A 27,127-nucleotide genomic window follows, 5' to 3' on the forward strand; every position below is an offset into this window, starting at 1 on the left:
AAACATTTGTGCATTATCAAAGAAAACATAAATTATAGTTCTCAAAATTCAAAATCTGCTTCTTATTTTTATTCCAAAAAGAAAAAATCTGAGATGTGAAAGAATAATATTCTGCTGTTTTGAGAATTTGTGAAAATGTGACTTTTGTGTTGTGGTTAAGATTTCTTCCCATATACTTATTATTAACAGTTGAGTGCTTCACACTTTAAAGTCTTAAAAGGGCTATCCCCAAGCCCCAGAAAATTATTTTCTTTTGCATCCACATTTCTGTGTTTTGAGATGCTGTACTATGAACCAGGTAGGTTTACTTTACATATTATGATGATGATGAACTTAGTTAATTTAGACATTTTTATAATAGGCAAACCAGTTATTTGCTTTAAAAAATTGCATGCTTATCTTGTTTTAAACTTTCTAAGTAGTGATTAAAACATTTATCTATGGTTTAAATTATACACTTTAGAGTTCCTCAGCATGTAGATTTTTGGATAAAATATAGTCTTTACAATCTGGTAGTTTAGACTTAACTTCAAACCCTCACCCTACTATCCTTCAAAACCAAGTCTTGTTCATTTTGTCTCCTTGATGTCTCTTTAACCTATCCTTAATGTCCCTCCCCATGACCACTGCTCTTAAAATTTTGGTTCTGGGTTGTGGCTGCCATCTGAAAAGCCTGTCTACTCTCAATCTGTTATCAACTTCAACCTCCAAATCTATGTTATGCTACCACCACAATAATTTTTCTAAAATATAAAGTATCTTGTTAGTTTCCTTGTTAGGATTGTCGTTTTGGCACCTTGGGGATAAAATGTTAGCTCTTAGCATGGCCTATGAAGCCATTTAGGTCTTGGTCTTTGCCCTCCTTTCCAGCCTGATTTGTGCTATTCCCTATTCCTACTCTATTTTCACCATATTGAATTGCAGGAAGTTTCCTAAGCACCAAGTTCTCTTATTGGCAAGCTATTGCATATACTGCTTCCTTTGTTTAGAACATTTTTTCTCCTCTTTTTAATTGTCTCTTGCTTCTTCATCTTCTTTTACTCTTTCCCTTCTTGCCCTAGTCTGGATCAGACGCCTCTGTTCTGGGCTTCTACTTCATGCCTACACAGGGTTCTTAGTCTATCTTTTACTTGTTTGTACTCCTACTGCATTGTGCGTACTTGAAATGTCTTGCTTATTTTTGTCTCTCTGTCATCTGTGATAGGACCCCTTAAATAGGTTCTCAGTAAAGGTTCAGTGAGCAAAATTAGCCAGCACTTTGTTTTGCCATTAAGCAGTTTTTATAATTGTTTTAGTTCTGGGCGCCTACAAAAAATGTGTTGTATTCTGTTGCCATTTTCTTTATGTTTTATCTTGAGATACTGACTACCCTCTGTTTCTCTTTCATCTATATGATTTTAGTAAAATGCATTTCCCTAAGACTCTTGCTTTAGCATAGATCTAGTATGGACTGAGAAAATATTTTCCTACTGTTAGTCAGGAAGTTTGAACAAGAATAAGAAGAGATAAATGTTAAATATCTCAGGCCACTAACAACTCTTTAATAAAACACTCCTTCCTTGTTCTCCATCAGGAACTCCCAGTAGCAAGAAAGAATCTAACTTGTACCCTGGTCATTGACCATGGTAGAAAAACTTTATATCTGTGGAAGGGGATTTGACTTTAATTCCTAAAAGTGACATTACTTTTGCCATCAACTGGAATGAATAGGTCTACAAATTAGAATTAATTTTATTAGAAAATTAACATTTAAGAGTTAAAAGGGGCTTATGGAAAGAAAAATCATATGTGTAGTTAGTAATTGAGCTTGCCTATACTTAAGTAAAATTTAAACTCTATAGTAGTGTTTTGATTTTAAGATTCCCTATCAAAATATTTAAAGTATATTTTTGAGAAATGAAATCCAGACCCCTTTGAAAGTCTGATTTAAATACCAATAGTTGTTAAATACTCATTATCTTATAAGCATTATTACATCAAATTCTCTAATTTACTCTGTGAAACAAGTACTTGCTGTAATCATCTTGCCGATGAAAAAACCAAGGCTCTGCAGTATCAGGTGATTCGCCCTAGGTCACAGCTAGAAAATAAGTGGTGGGTATAGGATTTGAACCAAGACTTATCTGACTCAATGTCCATTCTCTTAACCATCACATTACAAATGTGATGCTTTCTTTAACAGGAATTTTAAAATGGAATTTTGAAATTATACAACTAGTTGGTTTAATCTTGACAGAAAATGGAGGGCCTATGTTAACTTTACCAAATTGTTTCCTTTTATTAAAAAAAATTTTTTTTCTAACAACACTAAGTACCACACCAGTGTATGTTACAAAAGACCAAACATGACCCAAGTATAAGATGGTTAATCAGCTACTAAATATCTACAAATATGGTCCTCCTCCAAGTGACTAGTTTACTCCAGGCAGGTGTTTAGGACTGGGGAGAACTGGCTCAGAGTGTGAATCTCATGAGCCCTCAGAACACAAGATGAGGATCTTAAGTTCTGCTTATGGGTCTTTCATCTGGGTATTGGAAGAGTTCAGGGTCCATCTAGTTGGTAGGTATTAAAGTGGAAATGAAGCTTTTAAGAATGCTCCAGGATTGCAGGAATGGCCACAAATCTTTGCAGTTTCTTCCATGAAGAGGTGGAGTCTATGTCTCCACTCATTGAGTTTCTACTGGCCTTGTGACTTGTCTCAGTTCTTAGGCTGAATCCTCTACTCTTCCCTTAAATGCTGACAGTCTCTGGACAGAGTAGGGATGCTTGGCCTGCTTTTCTCATTGCTCTTTTTTTTTTTCCTGAGGTCATGGCATCCATGTACAGAAAGCTTCATCTTCATTTTTGCAGATTTCTTATATCTACCTACATATCAGTGTCTTGCTCCCACTCTCCTTCTCTACCCTGCCTTCCCCTAGTCAAGCCCATTATTTCATATTTTCTCAAAAAGTATCAAGGATTCTTTTGTCTTTAAGGAATTGAAAACTTAACTAATTACAGGTTTAATAAGTTGGTTTCGTTTTGTCACTAAGAAGATCAAAGCTAGTCAGTTGTAGGTGTTGGTTTACTTGCTTCGTGATGCCATTGAGAATTCAGTCTTCCTTTTGGTATACGGAGGGGGAGGTGTTATTGGTGAGTACATGCACATCAAAATTACTTGAATTTTTAAATTTGCAAACTAAAAAACAGATTCAGAAAAATCACAATATAAACATATAACCTAATGAAACTTTATAATCAAAGATCCTGTAACCATTTCACAAGTTAAGAAACAGAACTTTTAAACCCCTGACCCCCTGGAGAAGTCCCACCGTGTGACCCATCCTAAACACCAAGTTTAATTTGCTTATTTCTAAATTTGATCTATCTTTTAAATATTTTTAAATCTACAGTTCCCCCCCATCCCTTTCTTTTCTTTATAATTCTTTGCTGTAGAGCCTGGGCCTTTTGTCCTGCAGAGTTCCCACAATCTGGATTCTGCTGATTGCATGCTCACTGTAGTTCAACATGTTCCTTCATCCTCTATATTTCCTGTCAGTTAGCAGCTGGATCCAGAGGCTTGATCAGACTCAGGTTCAATCCCTTTGCAAGACTCTAGGTGGGTGTGTTCTTTCATCAGATGACTCGTGATTATCTAGTTGCATTTTTTGATGGTGTTAACAACTGCTGATACTCAATGCCTAGATCCATTAATTCACTGGGAGTTGCAAAATGAAGATGTTCTAATTTTATATTTTTGTTTGTTAGTTGGAATGCTTTTATAGAGAGATACTTCCTCTCAACTACTATTTGGTTATTCAATATGCAGTTCACATAGGAATGGCCACATATATGCTTGATACTTTTCCATTATTTACCAACTTTTAAGATAACTAATTGGTTTCTTATCCTCTGAGGGTACCTAGATAGTTTCTTAAAAATATCCTTATGTACTAATGAATTTAAACAAATGATGAATTTCAGTGCTTTGCAGTTTTGACCATTATTGAAGTGCAAATTGTCCTATCTTTGGCAAGTAAGAGCCTCTTCAAGTCGGCTCCTGAGTCTTTTTGATACAGCAGTCTTTCTTTGCTATGTAGTATGACCAGATCCTCATCTTGTATAATTCTGTCCCACACCTGGAATCAGCCATTAGTCATTTCTCCAAGAAGCTTGAATTTGTTTTTGTGAAAAATATTTCACAATCTTGGTCCTACAGATATTCACTGCTACTGAGTTGGTCATTGTCTCTTGGTCCATTTAATAAATAAAATGAGGAGAAAAATATTTGTATGTGTGTCTGTGTCTCTGTGTGTGTGTGTGTAGTATGTATATATATATATATATATATATATATATATATGTATATATGCACACACATATAAATAAAATTTCTCATGAGTTCATACAATATATTTAACAGAAACTGAGTACAATAGGGCTTTATCTATCCGTGTCTATATTGCATCTTCAACTACCTCCTTCCATATTGAGAATGCTGAGTATGATAGAATTAAAATATTGCATAATTGCTCAATTGCTTTATGCCACATTACAAATATAACAACCTCAGAATAACAGTACTAATGCCATCACCACCAATATGATTACTGAAAATACATAAAAAGATTTTTGCATATACTTGTCCTGTTCTCCCCCACCCATCATTATTTTTAGTAGTTGTACTATCTCTATATTATTGAAGCATATAACCATTGCATACTGTACCCTCTCCCTTTTAACCTTCATTTAGTCTTAATTCTACAAGTAACTGTATAGTTAGTGCTACCACTAGTCTATGTCAGTGTCTCTCTAGGTATTTTGGTTGTATGAAGATTATTCACTAATAGTAGGAAAAATCCATGGGAGCAAAATTCCCTGAGTTCTTTTATATTGGTGATATAGTTTGTGTCCTTTATTCTTGAAAATCAGTTTTGCTGGATATGAAATTCTTGGTTCACATTTCTTCCTAGAGTGTTTTAAATGTTACTCTTTCCACCTCACTCAGATCAATAGGCAAATCATGGATGTTTTGTGTTCTGCCATCATATCTTTTGTGTCTTTCTGTCCTCTTTAATCTTGTTGTCACTGCCTTAACTCATGATGAGGTGAATTATGAGGTGAGGTGAAATCATGTATTTGTAATCTGTGAAATTCATATGGCTGTCTCACAGTGATGTAACAGTACTTCCTTTGCCACTCTTCACAGTGTCATTAGTTCTGCTATTAAAGCATTGGATAGGCCCTGACTCTCTTTACTTGAAACACTTTTAGTCGTTCGTCTTTGAAATAGGATGAAGCAGACTGTTGCATGGCATTAAATGTTCTCCCTCTTGGGTGCTGTGTTTTCCCTCTAGACTTGGTCTTCTCTCTGTGTCCCATAGGTTCCCAGTATTGGGCTAATACTGTTCATCATCCCCTGGGCAGATCATGCTCATGCTGCTCTTTCACAAAAAGTGCTGCTCTTCTCTTGAAGGCTCCGCTGTGATTAAACCCAAACACTACTTTACTTGTGAGGTCTTAACTAAATACCCTCAAATTCAAAACAAATGCTTTTTCTTGTGTGCATTGCCTATCCTGATCCTATAGTACTTATTTTATTCTTTCCTATTTTATCATTTTTTGGACATGTCTCTCTTATTATACATTAAAAATTCTTGAGAACAGGATTTCTATTTCCTGCATGTCTCTATCCCTCCACAGCATAAAGCACATGTTCTAGCTGAAGGGTAGTATTAGAGCTAGGGTTAGGATGCTAGATGTATTTATTGAATGGGGTGAAGAGGACAGCCGTCATTTCTCCCATTTGACAGGTGTGAAGTGTGCAAGACTTAGTTATAATATGAACATTATAATAGGCTTCAACTCTAAATGCTTTCTTAGAAAAAGAAAACAGAAGAATTTCAAGATATAACTGCTTTTTAGTTTAGTCTTTTTTCTTGGACTTGTTTTTTATAATATGCTACTAACTTTCTTGATTTGGACACATGTTTGGGTTTCTGTATGTAACCAATTTGTTCTTAACGCTAATAGTGCCAAATTCAGGATACCAGCCTGCTAATTACCATATCTTCTACCTCCTCAAAGGCAGCTACCATCATCCCTTACTTATCTATCAGGATACTCTCTATTTTTTTACATCTCCTTTTTTCTTTTAATAGATCTTTAGTGGAGTATAATTGCTTCACAATACTGTGTTAGTTTCTATTGTACAACAAAATGAATCAGCCGTACATATATCCTCATATCCCCTCCCTCCTGAGCCTCCCTTCCACCCTTCCTATCCCACTTAGTAACAGCTATTTGGCTCATTCTTTGTGTGTGTAAATAAAAATTCATAAGCTAAATCAGTGATTTTTTTGTAGATAAGAATTATTGGCTTCTCTAAAAGTGTCAAGGTGTATCTGTTATAATTTTTCAACAGAACGACTTTGGACATCAATCACTGAAGATTGGCAGGCACCAATTCTAAATATTTTAAAGATTCTATTCTTACACACCAATATAATTTCTAAAGTTTAATTGCTCATCATCTTCTTTCTGTTCTTGTCCTTCAAAATATTACTTTATGACATTTGCTGTCCATAAATAGTCCAAGTCAATTTAAAATCACATAATTTAAAAACTCTTAGTGTTGTTCATTTGTAAATGGATATTTTTGTTCATATGTATTCATAATAAAGTTTATGAGCTGACTACAACAATCAGTTATAGTGAAGGGCTGACTGATAAAAGTAAAAATGTGAATTAAGTCCATTCTGTAGAAGAATCATTAAATAGAGCTATCAGTACAACCTCACATACATTCACAGGAAACTACCTAAGTAAACTTCAAATGCTATATTTTTAGGGATTCGTTGGCTATGGTAGATAGCTGTACTCACTCATGAATAACTGAGATAATTTTTATGAATTCATTTTATGTATGTCATTAACTCACCAAATGATGTGTTTCATATTAAAATAAAAACACTCTGTCTGTAAAACCAGCACGTCAGGGGACCGGCATACCATGATCTGTATTACTCCTTTAATTATGTTGTAACTTTTTGTCTCTGTTTTGTCTTTAAATTTTACAGTTTTCTGCTCTATGAATCTTTAACATTTACTTCTGTTTTACAATCCTGTTTCCTGTGGTTTGAAAGTAAAATACTTCATAAGACTTGATGCAAAGAACTGAGAAAATATAAATAGACCAAACAACAACTTTCATGTTGAGTGTGAGCTTTTCTACTAATTTTAGGGCTTTGGGGGAAGGTTACTTTTCTCAAACTCTGAAATGTTTCTAGCTGAGACTACTTGCACCCAGTGGGAACTGACCTAAAAACTAGCATCAAATATTCTATAGTTATGAGGATGAACAGGATTTCCCAGTCCTGAAAGTGTGCAAAATCTTTGTGATGAAAAAGAAGGGCGCTTCTCTATTAGATAGTCCATGCATAACCCCATGTCTTCACAGCTGTGATTCCTGCACATTACTCAGTGTAAATGTGCATAATATTTCCTGAAGAAGAACATTAGTCAGCTCATAAATTAACTGATTTACAAGACAACTGTCTTTCCACAAGTGCCTTAAAAGTTTGTTGAATTGAGTGACTATTAGGTGATATAGAAAACTGGATAAAGCAAAATAGTTTGAAATGGTTGATTAATGTCTAATTGATATATTGTGTATCCTAATGGAAATTCTATGTTATAAAACAATTAGTATTGTTTATATGTAATGTGAGTTCTGATGTTTGGAGCAGAATAATCCACATTTATTAATTTCGCTATGCTTCTCTAAATATTTTTAGGGAGAGGATCAGAGGATAAGTTTTACTTTGGTTGAGTCAGTTAACTTTTTGTGTTACTTTTCAGCCTCATAGACTTTTTATTTCCCCATGATAGTAAAAAAGATAAATAACTTAAATTTAAAATTTTTGATAGAAATATGGTGAGAATTTTAATTTCATCAGTTAGGTAAAATAAAACATATAACAGACATTTGAATACCTCCACAATTTAAAATGGTCTATATTGGCAAGGGGAAATTTATGTATATATTGAGTATTTTTTACCTATCGATGATGCACTTATCAATCAATGAATATTTACTGTTCTGCAGATCTGTGTACCTGTTTTATTAAAAAGTATAAGGAAAAACGTCTGTGAAAATAATTGCTATTTTAAAATAAAAGATTCATTAGAGAAAAATTTAGAAAACAAAAAGTAGAAGGAGGGAAAACAATAAGCACATCACTTGAAGCCAATTGCTGTAATAGCTATGTGCATTTTCTTTTAGTCTTGTATCCCTTTTGATTTTTAACACAATTTATTATCAATCAACAAATTAATAATAACATAGAATATACTATATAGAATAATATGGAATAATAAAACAATATATTTTGGTCCTATCAAGATTATTTTTCTTTAAGAAATTAAGAAATAGTAGACTTCTAATTGAAAATTCTTTTAGTCGTAGAGTTTCAGTTTCATTTTTATGTACTTTATTATAGCTACAACCATAATCATTCTTTGTATCTTTATTTTTTTATTTAACATTATAAAATTTGCATTTCTGCATGTTATTTCTGAAACTAGTTTTAATTCGATATGAATTTATATATAGATATAGATTTCTGTTTTCGTTGGATATTTTATTTATTTATTTTTGCCAATCTGAAGTTATGATTAATAGCACTCCAGTGAATATTACATGTGTTTGTTCTAAATCTTTTGACTGATTCCCAGAAGCGAAATTACTGAGTCAAAGGCACTAGTAATTATTACTGTGGTTACTATACATGAAAATCAAATAGTTGAAAAGTGATGAGTACTTATAAATGGGTCAGAGCTTGCATTATAAATGATAACTTGAGAAAAGGTTTCAGAAATGAATCAGAGGGAAATGTAATCATTTTTCTCTCTTCAAGGTAAAAGCCAGTATAGAAAGAGTAGCAGTGACAATAGAGGAAAAGGAACGAGAAGCGGATCAATGCCCTGTTATTTCCATAGCACGGGGGACTAAGAAAATATAAAAGCTGTTGATCTCTTCTGTTTAAAAAATAATACAAGTAAATTATAAGACGTAATAAAACTCATCCATTATCCTGTAATGAGAGAAAACCTACTATTTGATGCATTCGCTTTGTGTGTACATGTGTGTGTTTCTGGGGAGAAGAGGGTGTATAAAATGATATAATACTATATGTATGATTTGATATCCTGCTTTTGTTATTTTATATAATGTGAACATTTCTCTGTTACTTTTAAAAATTTATGATATTTAGTGGCTGCATAATATTCCATAATTTATTTATTTATTTTTTTTCATTCACATTTATCTTGTTTCTACCTTTTATGGCTATTATAAATTCACTTCAGTGAACATCCTTATAAGCAATTTTGGTACTTCTGATAATGCAATTAGAGTAAATACCTATAATTGGAATTACTAGTTTAAAGGTAATGCCATTTATGGATTTCTGAAATTCATCTCTGTGGAGGTAGGGTTTGTCTTACAAATTTCTATAGTTAAAGTCTCCCTTAGGTTACTTTGATGCTGTATAACCTCAGACACCTTATTTGGCTCTCAGGTCTCTAGTTATCCTTCCTTGGACAAATATATGACTATCGGACATTTAAGTTGTTCATCAGTGTCATGAACTAAAAAGAATTTGGCGAGGGTCAGGTAACAAATGATACTGCTCAAGATTTATTAAATATATATTATGGTTATTTTATGCTGATCATTTGATCACATGGTAGTTTTAACCACCTCCTCAATAATATATATGTTTTCTCTCTCCATACCAGAGTGCCTCGTGGTTCTCTAAGGATTTCCAAACTGCCTGTGTGGGGTGGGCAAAGAATCTGTAATCTCACTCAGCCTCAGCCTCTCTCTCTCTGTCTCTCTCTGTGTCTCTGTCTTGTTCTCTCTCCCTTCCCCTCTCTCTCATTTCTCTGGTTACACACTATCTTTTCTTTCCAGTGGTCTGACTGGCCTGAAGTGTTACAAGTAGTCTTTCTTCTTCTTTTTTCCTGTCAGTTCTGACTTTAATCTGAATAATGAGAGCAGATATTCACTCATCTCTGTGGTTAGAGGGCAGAAAGAATAAATCTTCGGTAGCGTGGCTCTAGGAAGATTTTTTTTTTTCACCTAGAAATATTCCCCGTCTTTTTCTCTTTAAAACTTTCCCTTTCCTACAGAAGAACAGAGAACGCAGTTGACAGCCCTTCAGAAGCCAGGGACACTTATGGAATTGCCTCAGCAGAAAAGCCTTTCAGCACTTCATCTCTGAAGCTTCTTCATTTCCCTTTGTTTGGGCAACTAAGTACTCTTGACTCAGGATGGTGAACTATTGATTTCAGGTCACCAGTGGGCGTTGCTCTGAAGTGAATAGTTGATTCCTGTGTTCTAGAATTCTAGAATTTTAAAAAGACATCCACATTTGACTACAGTACAGCACCCTTTATGGAACGGTTTATGGCATAGCAAATCTGGGCTTCCATGTTTTACCCAATTTAGCCTCTTCGGCTCTATTATTATGGACCAGAGCTCTCTCCCTGGCCCTGAGGCCTTGCATAAAGTTTGGCTCGGTGAAAAGAGAAGGCTATCCTTTGGGAATCAGTGATGGTGAGATTTTGTTTGCCTGGAGCACAAGACTTAGTTGCTGAATAATGTATGTTTAACGTATGTTGAGTCAGTTCCAGATTTATAAAGGCTGTAACAGGAGATCCTTGTATATTGCCTCTTACTGTCATTTCTACCAGCAGGAGCAGAAGAAGGGATGAACCTAAGAAGTCACCTTTGCTCCTTCTAATCAGAATGCGAAAAGTTAAGGTGGCAGAAGATAATGAAACTATTTGTTAAAATGAGGTTCTTGGCTTCTCTGTTGGATTTCATTTATTCAAGCCACTCCAGATTTCCTTCAAGAACTGAATATAAGATGATGTTACTTTACATATTATATGAAAATGTTGTACATTGTTACATGTATATAGATGGTGTTATATACTTAGACTCCAAATTACGCTAGACGATCAATACCATATATGAAACTGAATAAAAAATCGTGACTAGGATAAAAACAAGTGTAGATACTTGAATATCTATATCTTAATTGTTTTCCAGGGAAAGGGGATGTATTTGGAGACATCTTCTGGAAGGAAACCACCCTTGCTCATGCCTGTGCCAATGTCCGAGCACTGACATACTGTGACCTCCACATCATCAAGCGAGAAGCCTTGCTTAAAGTCCTGGACTTTTATACAGCTTTTGCAAACTCATTCTCAAGGAATCTCACTCTTACTTGCAATCTAAGGAAACGGGTATGTTGTCTGGACCCACTTCCACTTATTAGCATCTAGAGGGTTAATACCTTATATGCTATTAGTTGAAGAGTGGTAAAGTGATTTTATTTCATAGTAGCACATTCCCATCAATGTAAAGTGACATGATTTTTTTCCCCTTTCTTTATATTTTGTTTACTTTTTAAAGAGGGGATAAAAACCCTGAGTACATGGGTAAAGATTTGAATCTTTATCATTTAAGTGCAAAATGAAAAACAGACTTGAGGAGAAACAAACTGTACTATAATATAATTAGTTAATTCTTGGGGTTTATAATACTGCCGTAAAATTAATATCAATGTCTCTTACTTTATTATGTGGATATTTTAAAGCTAGTAAGGTTAATCAAACTGGTTGCCTACTTTATATTCCTGATTCTCTTTACACCCTCCCTCGCATTTAATAGTCAATTCATAAAGCTCATTCCCCATTAATTCTTTCAAACACACTATCTCAAAAAATAATTAGCCATACTGACATATCCTATAAATAGATTTAGGAATCCTTTACTTGGCATGGCTGCTGCAATTTTAATCTTCTTGCTGTTTTCTTTTTTATTGATGAGTGTGGCACAAATTTAATTTGCATAAAGAAATCTCCTAGCTCTGACTTATAAGTCATTGGACATTGGCGAGGGCTCTTTTATTGCCAACAGTGAAATAGATGTTTGGATAACAGCACTTAAGGAATTTCATCTAAGATGATTACCTGTCTATGATGAAGTATTTTGAAATAACAAGCCTTCCCTTCCATTAACCTCTTAAATAGAACCTTCCTGCTAGTTAACATGGAGAAAAAAATCAATCCAAGAGACAAATTAACATCTATACTGCAGCAACAAAGAAATGTGCATAAGTAAGCAAATCAATGTAATTCTCTACTCAGGGTTCTAAGAGAGGATAAGACTTCAGGAGTCATATTCGTACTAGTGTCACAACACTTGATTTATATTTGAATAGCAGTTTCAGTTTATATTTTGTTAACAAATAGTTATTGAGCATCCACAACCTGCAAGACAAAATGTAAAGAACTATAGAGAGCATGAGGGCTAAATACACAGTCCCCACACTCAAGGAGATGACAGCCAAGTGCGAATATTACGTGAAATGCAAATATGTGAAACATCTATTTGTACAAGTAATTGAGAGTTAAGGTAATGATAAACCTGGAAGAGGGGTACCAAACAGGGCACCTGCTCATTCATTAGGGAAATTGGAGTCCTGTCTAGTATTACACAGAAATATGTCTCCTTAGGTCTGTGTTCTACCTTCTCTTCTACAAGGCTACCTGGTGGATATTTGAAACTTGTATGTCTTATTAAATCTTCCCAATATACATTTTGCCAGTTTTAGAATCTTCCCACGTACTACAAGCTTACCAAAACTCAGATCTGTCCTGACAGTCCTCAGGACAGATATTATTTGTCACTGTGCTCCTCAAAGCACTGTTGTCTACACATCATCTCATCTGATGTTTATAATATTCCTGTGGGGAAAAAAGGGCAGTTATTTTCCCTTCAAAACACATGAGGGAACTCAGACCTAAAGAAATTAATATTAAATAACCAACTGATATATTTGCAATGCAAGGTGTCAAAGAGGGATAATTAAGACAACTCACCAGTGGCAAATAAAGTTTGGTTCTTCAAGATGAGTTAATCACAAAGCTCTATCATCTCTTTTTCTCTTTCATACATCTGAGCATGTGCACATTACACATGCGCACACACACACACACACACACACACGTTGGTTATAAGAGCTGAGCACACATAGCAGTGTGTCTATCTCTGATGGTGTTAGAGACAGAAAATTCGTGCTGTTTTTTTAATGGGGCCCAGGAATGGAGCGCCTGCCTCTGTAGGTGCGGGTGTGCTAGTTATATCATATGGCTTCTTCCCTTGTTCCTTGTTATAACATGTGTCAGGTTTTTTGTTTGTTTATTTTTAAAAAATATTTCCTGCCCTTCTGCAATTGATAGATGGTCTCAATAACTTGAATGTGGGTGTATCGCTAATCAGTGTCACTTTAGTCTCAGAAAAAAAGTATTTTCATAAAGAAGAGAAACTAAAAAAAATGATTCATGAGAATAGCTACCATTTTGAGAGCCTATTTTATAGCCATGCACTTCAACATATTTTGCATACAATAATTAATCTTATTAAATATCAACAACCCACAGATGAGGCAGTATAATCTCCATTTCATGGATGAGGAGGTTGAGGTGCTGAGAGTGAGACAGCAAGTTGCCAAATAAATTACGGGTCAGCGTCCATCTCTGTCTGATTCTAAAACCCATATTCTTTCGATTATACCATGTTGCTTTTGTTTGTCAAAATAGCTGACTTTTTCCCCCTACAACAATACCCTACAGACACACTCTCAACAGTGTATGGAGTTTCTCATTCACTAAGTTACTTTAACTTCATTCCCCCATTGAGCTATTAACAGAAAATATTTTGTTCTTATTGCTACTATTTTCAGCATTCTTTCAGTGAACATTGGTTGTGAATCGTAGAATCAAGACTATGTCCTTAGCATGCTAACGATATCTCCTAGCTATCACAATCATTAATTAAGGGCTAGCTCCAAGTTGGGGGAGCAGATCTGGGGCTCAGGTTTCCAGGCTTCATAGACTACAGCTCTAGCCACATAAGCACATACAGTAGCTCTATAGTGTGTAGTTCTCGGTGGCTGTAGCAGGGAGGAATTTGGTAGTGCTTTAGCTGCTTGTCTCCATCTCCATTAAGGAGAAATAAGACGTTTGTTATGCAAATATAGCTCCCACTAATCATCCTTCGGTCCCTCTATATAAAATTTCTAGACCTATAACTGGTAATTTCATCCAAAAACTAGAGCAGGGGTTGGCAAAATTTTTCTGGCAAGGACCAGATAGTAAATATTTTAGAATTTGAGGACCATGTAGTTTCTGTCTCAACTACTCAACCCCACTATTGTAGCGTGATATTAGCTGTCTTAACTTGGGCTGCCATTACAAAACACCATGGATTGGGTGGCTTCACCAACAAGAATTTATTTCTCACAGTTCTGGAGGTTGCGAAGTCCAGGATCAAGGCGCTGGTCAGTTCGGTTCCCCAATAAGGGCTCTTTTATTTCTGGTTTGGCAATGTCTGCCTTCTTGCTGTGCCCTCATATGGTGGAGAGAGATAGAGAGAGGAAACAATTTCTCCAGGGTCTCTTCTTACAAAGGCACTAATTTTATCATGAGGACCCTCATGACCTCATCTAAACCTAATTATCTCCCCAGGACTCTTTCTTCAAATATCATCCTACTTGGGGATTAGGGCTTCAACATATTGATTTTAGGGGAACACAATTCAGTCCATAGCAGCAGCCAAAGATAGTATATAAATAAAAGAGGATAGCTGTGCTTCAGTGAAACTTTACTAACACACGTGGCTTCTTATGGGCCTTAGTGTGTCAGTAGCTGAGAGTAGAGGACCGGAAGTTAGATGGGGAGGACAGTAGGTATGCAAATAGAATTCTTCCCCTTTGTTAGAAAGCAAATCTCTACTAATTGCCACCCAGCAAGAGGGGGTCATGATGGAATGGAAAATGCCATATCTAAGAGGTGGTTGCACACAAAAATAAAATCCAAACAAACCAAACAAAAAAAGAGGTGGCTACAAGAGCCAGGTAGATAACACATGTGAGTAAGGCAAGGCTATGTGGCTATGAAGACTGGAAAGTTCACACCACACGTAGAAGGGCAGCTGCTACTCAGTCTGCTTGTACATTGCCTTGGAATACCAGCCCACTGTTGCTTGGTCTGCATATTTTTTTTCAGAGAAGCCAGAAGTATGAATTTTTATGTGAAATCTCATTAGTTTGGTAACTAATTTACTTTGTCTTTGAAAACACTATAGTCAAACAAAACAGATCTGCTTGCCCTTGGTCAACTGTTTGTGAACTGAATGGAATGATTTAAAGAACCCCTGATCTCATGATACTAGAAGCCTGAAATTTTTACCTGCATCCTGTAAATTTGGATGAGAAAAATGATTATATCGTTATTTTCTTTAATTTCTAAGTGAAATTTAGCCCTTTTTTCAATTATGAAAGTTGATAACAAACTACAGTGTTATTAGAAGTACCAAAAGACATTACAGATATTTTCATAGCATATTGTTTTTGTTGAAGACATCCTAAAATGTTGTTTGCACTCATCAGTACTTAATAATTATGATAGTTATTAGACCTGCTGTGATAATAATGTTACTGTGTTAATAAAAAAGCACATAGATTACTATCTTGCGAATTAGTTTTAAAATTTGGTAACTGAATTTCAATACAGTATGTTTCCTTTGCAACACTATGTATTTTATTTTGTGCATTTAAAGCAGCTCTTCTGGAATGAGGTCTATTCCACAGGCTTTACCAGACTGCTGGAGATTAAGATCCCCCATGCGAGAGTCAGAAACTAGACTAAGTTGAGTAAAAGGACTGGTTGGTATATGTTTTTCAATAATAAGAAGACAGTTCTATAGTTTCCAATACGTTTAAACATATTCAGAAAAGGCATAGGAGAGCAACAGAGGAAGGTTGACTCACTTGCTGATTTTATTTATGATTTATTTATTTTACCTATTCAAGATACCATTTCCTGGAATGACTAAATGGTATTTATTAACTTGAGGACCAGCCCTCAGGGACAGATCTGAGAAGGCACACAGCACAACCAGCACAGGTGATATGTAAATCTTAAAGAATTCTAATCAGACGTTAAACGTAATCTCTGCACTTCTGCTCATTCTGCCTCCTGTTACACAATGATCTTTACCATTGTGTAAAAAGAGTAAATGTAGCAAGCCTGACTGCTGGACTTTGAAAGAACTGCTTACCAAGTGGGCCCTTGGCTGGCATCTGAGAACTTGAACTTCAAGAGAGTTCCCACCACTCTAATAATAGTGGCTCACGGTACCTGCGAATTATCCAAACAGTGTGGCTTATGCTAAACATTTACTTTCCTTCAAGGAGTGTGGCATTTTAGTATGTGCCAGACAGGATACCTGTGTGACTAAACTCCAATAAAACCACTGGACACTGAGTCCATAATGAGCATCCTTCGTGGCAACATCTCACGAGTGTTGTCACAACTCATTGCTGAAGGAATTAGAGAGAGGACACTTGGAGGCGTGTTTATGGAGTGGAGCCCATTGGACATTGATCCAAAATGATGCCAAACTGATGCTTACCCTTTAGTTGTAGTCTCAGAGAAATGCCTCCACTGTTGCCTCAGAGACTCATCTTGCTCCTGGTTGATACTCCTTTTTACCATACATTTCTGAATCCCTTAAGTCAAGACACAGGATAATCTGGAGCACCTCAACAGTATTCATTTAACCCTTGTATTAATCTGCTCAGACAGCCATAACAAACTAACACAGTCTGGGTGGTTAAACAGAAATTTATTTTCTCACAGTCTGGAGGCTGTACGTCCAAGATCAAGGTGCTGGCAGCGTTGGTGTCTGGTGAGAACTCTCTTCTTGGGTTGCAGACGGCTGGCTTCTTGTGTTCTCACATGGCCTTTTCTCCGGGCGTGTGTGTGGGGAAGAGAGCATGAACTCTCTGGTGTCTCTTTTTACTGTATAAGGATTCCACTGGATCAGGGACCTACTCTTATGACTTCATTTAACCTTGATTGCTTCCTTAGGGGCCCCACCTTTAAGTACAGCCACACTAGGGGTTAGGGTTTCAATATATGAATTGGGAGGGCAGGTAGGAAACAAAAATTCAGTCCATAACAACCCTGTTTTTTTAAAATTGAACGTGAAGGAGTAATTTTTAGAAATATTCTAAAATCAACAGTTACGGCTGATATAGGTCTGTATTACTGGGGAAGTGCTGCAGTATCAGTATTCAGCATTGATTTTTGTAACTTCTAGGCAATGCATAATTATCAATACTTGCAAAATATTCTTGCACTCCTACAGTGATTTAAGATCCCCGTTTAAACTTAGAAAAATTTCCAAGAATGACCAATACCAATTCTAAATTGGAAAATCAGAAATAGAGGTACCTGTAGCATTCTTTTCACCCCGTAGAGCCAGAGTCCTTTTCCACAGGTGGCACTGTTTTCAAGTAGAGTGCAGCTGAAGCCAGCTGGCAACTTTATGGATGAATGTAGTACCAGTCCTATATTTTAATGTTCCAGTGGTAAGAAATAGCAGTTTAGACTCACTCTTGAATTAGCACAGGCTCAGAACTATGCAATGGTTTTTCTTTCCCGAAAGCATTCTTATCATGGGAAATCCAGTGGTACAGAATGTCTTTTTTTCTGTGAGCAATGAAGCATCTCTACAGCAATTACCTTCTGTGGATGGAAAACATACTGAAATTGGATATCAAATAGGCCTAAAGTATTTGCTTGGTGTATATGTGGTGCAAACTACATGTATTTCAATGGTCATTACTGGCATCTTTGAAGAAATAGTCTAGGAATGTGATAATGGGAGTTCCAACTTCAGTACCTTCTTCTCCCGCACCCCCCCCCCCATATCAGCTAAACAAAATATGGGAGCACATTCATTCCACAAATCCATGTTTTTTATCCCATGAAAAAGACGCTAGTAAAAACATTGTCCACAGTTGGAACAAAAGATATATGGTCTCCATAAAACTCAAGTATTCTATAGTATCTACACTTACTTTTCTCACAGCATTGATTGCGGTACTTTGGTTTCCTATTTACATTTTTGTTTTTTCAACAGAACAATAAGCTTCATAAAGTAGGTATTTTCTGTAATCTCTGTATTGTCGATGACCAGAAGAGTGCCTGTAGTGCCTGCTAATTGAAGGAATGAAACGTGAATCAGACACGTTGCCCAGCACAGAATAATCGCGGTCATTCAGAGAAGCAAATGGTACCCTTGACAACTTTGGCAAAGAGTCTTATGAAAATAGGATTATGAAAATGACCGTTACTAATTAGTGTTAAATCACAATTAGAGTTAACTTCCAGCTGCAGTTTCTAACCATTTATGCCTGCAGATTCTGCACAATGCTAGTGCTTCCAGAATAGTACAACAATTTTATCACTGTTGCGTGAATTAAGATCGCCTGATGCCAGGGGCTAGATTTACCAGGATACTGCCTTAATCTCATGCTAAATAACTTTGAAGAGCAAACTTTTTTCTCGAAGTTTCCTTTGAAGAATCTGTATACCACACTTGAATCTGAACAGGGTGTTGTTATAACTCTCATGACCTCAATTGAGCATCAGGAGTGCAGATTCACTGTGAACTACTGGCCCTGCTGGCAATAGCTCTGCTTATACATTATGGTTTGTAGAACTTTCACCTCTAAACTGATGTAGTTTGCACACCACAGGCATTATCTCATTTGAGCTTCAAATCAACACTGTAGGGAAGTGAACAAAGAGAGATAAGGTGGCTTGCTCATGGCCACAGAGCTGATACTGCTCTGAGGCTCCAGCCTCAGTTTCCCAACTCCAAGCGGCTCTCATTTCTCTGATGGTGGTAAAAAGGAGCAGACTTTCAGCAATTCCAGAAGTTTGTCATGTGCATTTAGGTAAAGCAGAGACCTAAATATGCAGTCTTTTGAGCCCTTAAGCTGCTTCTATTTAGAGCTCTCTGTTGGTCTGCTTCCAGATCGAAAAGAAACTTTTCCACATTTAGTTACCAGGACATAGGTTCACAGATCTCTCACTCTTCAATAATGCCTCCAAAGCAGTCAGTTAAGGACGGAGTTTCCTAAGTTTTAGAGTGGGGGCTAGATTCAATAATTTACCAACATAACTTGACAGTAGATAATACTGTCTGTTTGATAACTCTTTCCAACACTAGAGTTTATTCTGATTGCAAGAAAGTATGTATAGTAGTAGTAAACAAGAAGGAAATGAATAAGCATGAAGTAGACTGAAGCATATTCAACTAACATAAGAAGGTAGACATTTTATAAATTATTTTTCTTGGGAATTCTCAAAGTAGCCAACAATCACTTGAAACAATCCTTTGTTTAATTTTAGAGCTGAATTCTGCCTTACAGTAGTGCCTTTCTAGGAGTATCATAACTGGATGCCAGACTGTTTATTTCCAATATGTCTACCACTTCTGAATTCTCAACAATTAATATTTGATGAGGGACCACTGAAAGCCCGGTGCTATATCACGCCATCTTCATTTAAAGGAAAAATATTCCTTTTGAATTAAAAAGCAAGGATTTCTATTAATATTAAGGCTGAAATGTACATATTTTCTTCCCTAATGCCTTTGGTATTGATTTAAATTTGGAATGCATGCAATTTTTCCTATCCTAACTTGTTATTTTCTTTTGTCTCTTTTTCCTTCCCTCTTCTGGAAAAAGAAGTTAATGGATGTGGTCGTATGTAAAGTATCAAATTTGGATCTGTTTATGGATCTGTATTTTAATGAATTTTTAGGCAGAGTTCTTTTGGGGGAGTTCCTTCCTCCCCAGTCCCCAAGACAACACCTAAATTTGATCATATAGTTTGTTATTATAGGGATTTCTTCCCTTCACTTTTTAAGTGGGATCCACTGACTCAGCCTTTTCTGTCCTCTGAGGTACCTGAGAAAATATAGAGCTCAAAAGACATGTGTTCAAAAGCCTTCCACGCTGATTTTGAGAAGTAGCTTTGTAACACTTTATAACAGGACATATTTTGAGAAGAATTTGGTTAGTCAGAAGAGGGGTTTCAAGATGCTTATTGTGAATTCAGAGAATTCAGATTATTGCCAATAAAGTAAAATAAATATTGTAATAAAACATATCAGTTTATATAAAATAAAAAGCCTTTTAAAGCATTATATGCATTTTACAAATGCAAAAATGGAGAACTGCTCTGTGGTTAGACTTAATTTGTAATAGTTGACTGTTATGACCCAAATAGAATCTGCCTTCCTGGAATGTCCATTTTTTTTTTTCCCAGCTGGGAGGTGCATTTCACAGATTTTGACATTCCAACCAACTAATCTTTTCCCAAAGGAATCAAATCAAGTTGTTCTACTAAATAGGCAGAGACACTCAGTTGACCCAGAGAAGCTTCAGTATTTTCTCCCAGAGAAAGGCCTTCATTTTCTGCCTCTTCTTTCTGAATCAGGTTATACTTGATTCATCCAACACTTTTAGGAGTTGGCATTGATTTTGCTGGGGTTTGTTCCATGTCCGCAGTTTTATCCTCTAGAGAGTGATGTCATCAGCAGAAGTTCAGCAGAGGCACTTTCCCTTAGGAAGCTCACACTCTGGAATGGAAACTGCAGAGTAAAAACTGTAACTGCTAATTCTGCATGTAAAAAGTAGCCAGTTTTCCCTGAAGGCAACACAGAGAGGTAATGTGGGGCATTGAACCCTGTCCAGGAATTTGCTTCCCTCTTTTAACAGCTGCCTTAGCAACTAGTTGAGATATGGTTGTGGATGGCATCATAATTCTAGCATGTTAAATGGGTGACATGTAACACAGGTCCTTTGAAAGTGAGTTTACCGTGACAAGAAGATACGTGCCCCTTCCTGAGTGAGAAAATAGTGTTTCCTAATGCTTGGAAATTCAGAAACCAGAATGTAGGATGACCTACTTAGCTACTGTAGAGTGTGCTGTCACATGGGGAAGGGTCTGTTATGCCAGCAAAAACCAAGCATGGAAGATCAGATCCAGCCTGCTGGATTTACGACACCATAAAAGGAGGCTGACTGCTGGCTTGTTAATAGCAACGTTCCACACCTGGCAGTCACAGAGTGGCTTGTTACTGAAATCACACACTAGGAGGACTTTTTCTGAAGGCTGTTGGGAGTGGGTATGGGGTGGGGAGCAAAGAAAACTGCCTGAAAGGGCCTCATCCCCTACATTCTAATGCAGCTGACTTCTCCAAAGTGTTTGCAAAAAAGGGCTTAATGTGGACCTTTGCTCTGGTGAGAAAACAATGAAAGTAGATTTGTTTTGTTCTTTTTTTTAACATCTTTATTAGATGTTTAATTGCTTTACAATGTGTGTTAGTTTCTGCTGTATAACAAAGTGAATCAGCTATACATATACATATAGCCCCATATCTCCTCCCTCTTGCGTCTCCCTCCCACCCTCCCTATCCCACCCCTCTAGGTGGTCACAAAGCACAGAGCTGATCTCCCTGTGCTATGCGGCTGCTTCCCACTAGCTAGCTATTTCACATTTGGTAGTGTATATATGTCCATGCCACTCTCTCACTTTGTCCCAGCTTACCCTTCCCCCTCCCCGTGTCCTCAAGTCCATTCTCTAGTAGGTCTGCGTCTTTGGATTTGGTAGTTTTGCCAAGCTGAAAAATCTCTGTTGTTGCATTCCTAGGTCATTCTACTTGGCACACTCCTTTTAGAGGGGTATTTTAATTATGAACCAGAAATTCTGTGGAGGTTGACAACAGTAATGAAGCTCAAACAATGCAGAAAGAGAGAGAGAGAGGGAGAGAGATGACTTTAAAAATTCAAAAAATCAATCAGGGCAAGTCTGTCAGCAGAAAAGACTTGCAACAAATGCAATTATATGAAAATGTATCTGATGCTTGGAGGGTAAGCTGGCTTTACTATACCAAACAGGATACAAGAGATTTGGATTTCCAGCTTTTGAACAAACTTTATAAAACAAACACATCAATCTCTTTCTGGAAGCACAGGCACCGCTGTATATTCCAGGGTCAAATATCCATATCCCAGAAATAAATTCATAATTGATGCCATAGGACTTTAAATTATTCAGGCATTTTCTCATTTTGTCCAAATCCTCTTTGAAAAAATATGCCCAATTTAAATATGCTATTCTAGTCTAGATTTCAGACAGTGTTCAACATCAGATGTGTTCTAGTTTGTCAAAGATGCAGTTGATTAATTTTGATTAAAGAATATCAGAAATGCAGTTAATACCTCACCACAATAAAGTCAAGCTAAAATAAATGACCAGGGTGGACTTCCCTGGTGGTCCAGTGGTTAAGACTCCGTGCTTCCACTGAAGCGGGCACGGGTTCGATCCCTGGTCGGGGAAGTTCCGCATGCGGTGCGGCCAAAAAGAGAAAAAAAAGGAATGACCAGCCTTATAATAAAGGCAAAGTATAGCAATTCATACAGCAAAAAAGTGGTTATTTTAAATGCAAGACAAGGGCAAAGGTATTCCTTTTTTGAATTATAAAAAGCCTTTTGTTCTCAAAACTTAAAATTTGAGATCACATTTTTAAAATATGGAACAGTGAAATCATCGAGATTTAGACAAATGGAGGAGAGCTTGGGAAAAGAATATATTACGAGGAAAAAGATATGTGCCACTTGAATTGCTATTTTATAAAAGCACCTAGTCACCTATCCTATGACTTCAGTTCCCTCCTCAAGGATCAGCTTTGCCAGCCCCCCCATTCGCCTCCCCACTTTCTCCAGCTCCACGTGATCTCTCCTTTCTCTGTACTCATATACCACCCACCACTGTGTCATTTATTCAGTATTTACTGCATGTTGCTTTGTAGGGTTATACGTATTGAACAGATGCCGTGTCCCCATACATTGACTGTTAAGCTCTTAAAGACAGAGAAATGTTTATTATCCCATACATCCAACTATTCTTTGCGCTCCAGCACTCCAGAGACATTTGTTGATTGAATGACTGAGTACTGATACTGCAGAGTTCATTACTTCAAAGCAATGTGTGCTGCTTCCCTTTCTGGCAGCAGAACCCGATACCCATGGGGGAATAAGTACTGAGAGTAAAGTAGCAGGAAAAGAGGTATCCAATTTCTTATTTTTTACAATTCTGATAACTACTGGGATCATTTTGGATGTATCTTTAAGAAGAATTTGCAAAGATTACATTTTTGCGGAATTAAAAACATTCCTTGGGAAATTAAAGATGAAAAATGTGGACTTGCCATTGGATTACTATAAGCAGATACATTTTAACTAGTTAAAACCTGTCCAAAAATAGTAAGGGGAAACGGTAATATTTGGGACTCTCCAAGGGGTACCTGAATTCTCTCTTTGCCAGCAGCAGGTATTGAATTTAGAATGAATCTTTGGTTGTTGTTTTGGTGAAAGGAGAAAAGGGAAAAACATGTCCCAAACACATGGCTCCTTCTCTCTTAAACAACTACAGGCAGGAAAAGTGGACCACAGCTTCCACCCAATTCAGAAATAAAAGCAATTTTGTTTACACCCATAGTCAAAGAGAATCTATACTCTTTCATAAGGAATGTTCCAAGATCTGTCTTTGTAAGAACTAGAGAGGCAGCTTCTGGTTCAAGAGTATGATCTTGGGCACATGAGTTTACTTCCTATGTCTCAGTTTATACATCTGTAAAATGGTATAATAGTCAGTAAATATGCATGGAGTACTTCTTAAGTGCCAGGTACTTTTCTAAATCCAGACTATTTGGAGTGAATAAAACAGATAGGTTCCTGTCCTCATGGGGCTTAGGGTCTAGTACCCTCCTCATAGAGTTGTTGTGAGTGTTAAATGCATAGAGACCATCCCACGTGAGGCCTTAGTGAAGATTAGTGGTGCTGATGGGGAAATTGGTGGTGATGAAGATGTTGACAGGATGCATTTCATAAGTGGCAGTGCCAGACTGGTGCCCAAGACCCTCTCAAAATTCTAATGGGAAGAGAAGGTCAACCTTTAGTCTCAGTATTACTGGAGTCTGTCAGTCACTGGTGATATGAAATTAAGAGCAATGTTAGCAAGGTATCCAGGTCTGATCTCTTTAGAAAGTAGAAGCTCCCTCTTAAGAGCCAAATATAGTATGTACTGGTGAGGAATTCCATAAGCAGCAATGGGATATGCTGAGAATTGTGGAAATAAATGCTTTTATGCTTGCCCAGAATAATGTTGACTTTTCCCAAAAGAAATGCCTACTTTCTTCTGTTAACACTAAACAATATTTACCTCTGCCTTTTTCTAAACTTCACAGATTCAACATATATAACTTCTATTAGGGGTAAAATCTCAGTTGTGGTCCCTAACATTTGATGAAATGATTTGGCTAATGATACATGTTAAGAGAACAGGCAGGGGTTGTGATGTCAAGTCCAGTTCTTGGCCCTTTTAACCCATGGATTGCATTTCTCTAATCTAAGTTAATGAACACACTTCCATGCTGTTTTGCTGTGTGTGTGAAGATGAGCATTAGCAAATTTTTTTTTTGAATTTTATTTTATTTATTTTTTTATATAGCAGGTTCTTATTAGTTATCTATTTTATACATATTAGTGTATATATGTCAATCAATACCTCCCAATTCATCCCACCACCCCAACCCCACCCCCGCCACCCCACCCCCGCCACTTTCCCCCCTTGGTGTCCATACCACAGATGTTGTTCTCTACATTTGTGTCTCTTATTTCTGCCCTGCAAATCGGTTCATCTGTACCATTTTTCTAGGTTCCACATATATGTGTTAATATATAATATTTCTTTTTCACTTTCTGACTACTTCACTCTGTATGACAGTCTCTAGATCCATCCACGTCTCTACAAATGACCCAATTTCGTTCCTTTTTATGGCTGAGTAATATTCCATTGTATATATGTACCACTTCTTCTTTATCCATTCGTCTGTTGTTGGGCATTTAGGTTGCTTCCATGACCTGGCTATTATAAATAGTGCTGCAGTGAACATTGGGGTGCATGTGTCTTTTTGAATTACGGTTTTCTCTGGGTATATGCCCAGTAGTGGGATTGCTGGGTCATATGGTAATTCTATTTTTAGTTTTTTAAGGAACCTCCATATTGTTCTCCATAGGGGCTGTATCAATTTACATTCCCACCAACAGTGCAAGAGGGTTCCCTTTTCTCCACACCCTCTCCAGCATTTGTTGTTTGTAGATTTTTTGATGATGCCCATTCTAACTGGTGTGAGGTGATACCTCACTGTAGTTTTGATTTGCATTTCTCTAATAATTAGTGACGTTGAGCAGCTTTTCATGTGCTTCTTGGCCATCTGCATGTCTTCTTTGGAGAAATGTCTGTTTAGGTCTTCTGCCCATTTTTTGATTGGGTTGTTTGTTTTTTTAATATTGAGTGGCATGAGCTGTTTATATATTTTGGAGATTAATCCTTTGTCCATTGATTCATTTGCAAATATTTTCTACTATTGTAAGGGTTGTCTTTTCTTCTTGTTTGTAGTTTCCTTTGCTTTGCAAAAGCTTTTAAGTTTCATTAGGTCCCAGAGCATTAGCAAATTTAACTTGACCTAAAATGTGTACTTTAACTAAATGTTCTAAACTCATCCTGAATTTTATCTATCAAGTTTGACTGTCTGAGCACTCTTCTTTCTATTGAAATACTGTCCTATTAACTATGCCCCCGTGGATATAGAAACAGTTATTACATAAATGGGTTTATCTTAGCGGGAGACACTCAGGGGAAGCATTGGGAAACATGGAAAAGAGCTTTTCCAATCTGTGCTTAGTATTAACCTGGTAGTTTTGTAAGCCAAGAGTTAAGTTTGCTCTCTTTTTTTTTGAATTTTTGTATTTTATTTTATTTATTTTTTATACAGCAGGTTTCCTCTTATTTAGAACCTCGAGCTAAATTTGAATTGCACTTTTAGAAGTAAACGGCAACTACATTTTGCTTTCATAAAAAATTTAACTTCACCTGCCCTTAACATTCTGGCATCTTTGAAGGATTTAATTAAAAAAAAATTATTTGTATCCATTCATCTGCTTGTGAGAAAACATAATAGAGAGGCAACTGGTATGGGAAGAGATATATTACTTCAATAAGCTCATTCCATTAGTCATATTTGTCAAAGAAAAGGTGAACTAATATCTTTCTTTTTTATAATATTCCCTGCAAGAAAAAGTTGCTCATTTTATTCATGTTTGACATTTCATAGTAAAGGTAAAATTCATTTTTAATGAAAAATATTCCACAGGGTTATTAATTTAAAGAAATGCAGAGAGAGAGAACTGTCATTTAAAAAGAGCAACTCATGAATTAGAGAATTAGAGAAAGTACCCAGTCAAAATACAGCTCAGTGAAGTTCTTTCTCCAGGATCTGGGCCAGGCAGTGGAAGTGACCCTTACCTGCACCCTGGATGGCATCTGTGTCATCTGGGCATGAGCTGCTTTTGCATCAAAGCTTTGGTAACTTAAAGAAGTAACTCCTTGAGTTTATTACTTGTACCTTTTATTATACTTATATTTAGTCCATTTTTCTCACAAAATTGTAAACTACTTGAGGTCAAAGATTGTGAATAGTGTAATCATAGCATCTACAGTAGCGTTTTATACTGTAATGTTCAAATAATGTTTGGCAAGTGAGTGAATCAATATTGGAGCTCCTCCTATTTGCAAGAAGATTGAATATAGTTATCATTACATGCATTTACATGCCCCTAACATAAATAATATCTCTAAGAAAAGGTTAAAGAGGTTAGATTTTTAAAAATCTGTTGAAGAGAAGCTAATGCTGTAAAAATCTGCAGCAGAGCCAGATTGTGAAGAAAATTGTAATGTAAATTTTCCCGTTGATGGATTCATACCTCCCTCCCACCTTCTAGAACTTCAGGTTTTGCCTCTACCCCCACTCCCCAAGCTTTATTCTCCATGTAGCTTTTTGGGGCTTAGAAATACCCACTCTTCTGTTGACCATGACATCTATCTTTTGGGGTGTTGTAGAGGTTTGAGGGGTCTAAGGTATAAAACCCCTATGTCTATCTCATATTTGCAACCAATTGAGAGATTAAAATATCACTGTTATTACTGATAAAGCTGATTGGAGGATATAGCTTTAGAGCTTTATCAAGTGGGCTTTCTAGTACTTTAGCCCTGAAACAGAAAGATTTACCATCCAGGCACTGA

At 36.5% G+C, this 27,127-nt stretch overlaps 1 protein-coding gene across 2 annotated transcripts in view; it reads left to right on the plus strand.

Annotated features, from left to right (window-relative positions):
* KCNH5 (potassium voltage-gated channel subfamily H member 5) overlaps positions 1 to 27,127 on the plus strand; it is a 332,299-nt gene that overhangs the window by 252,564 nt on the left and 52,608 nt on the right. For both annotated transcript variants that reach the window (XM_082386478.1, XM_082386477.1), the window contains exon 10: positions 11,100 to 11,296. In XM_082386478.1, the coding sequence (XP_082242604.1) occupies positions 11,100 to 11,296 (197 nt within the window). The remainder of the gene's footprint in view (positions 1 to 11,099; positions 11,297 to 27,127) is intronic.

This window comes from Balaenoptera borealis (genome assembly GCF_965194805.1).
Source record: "Balaenoptera borealis genome assembly, chromosome: 3".
In the NCBI taxonomy this organism is placed as follows: Eukaryota; Metazoa; Chordata; class Mammalia; order Artiodactyla; family Balaenopteridae; genus Balaenoptera; species Balaenoptera borealis.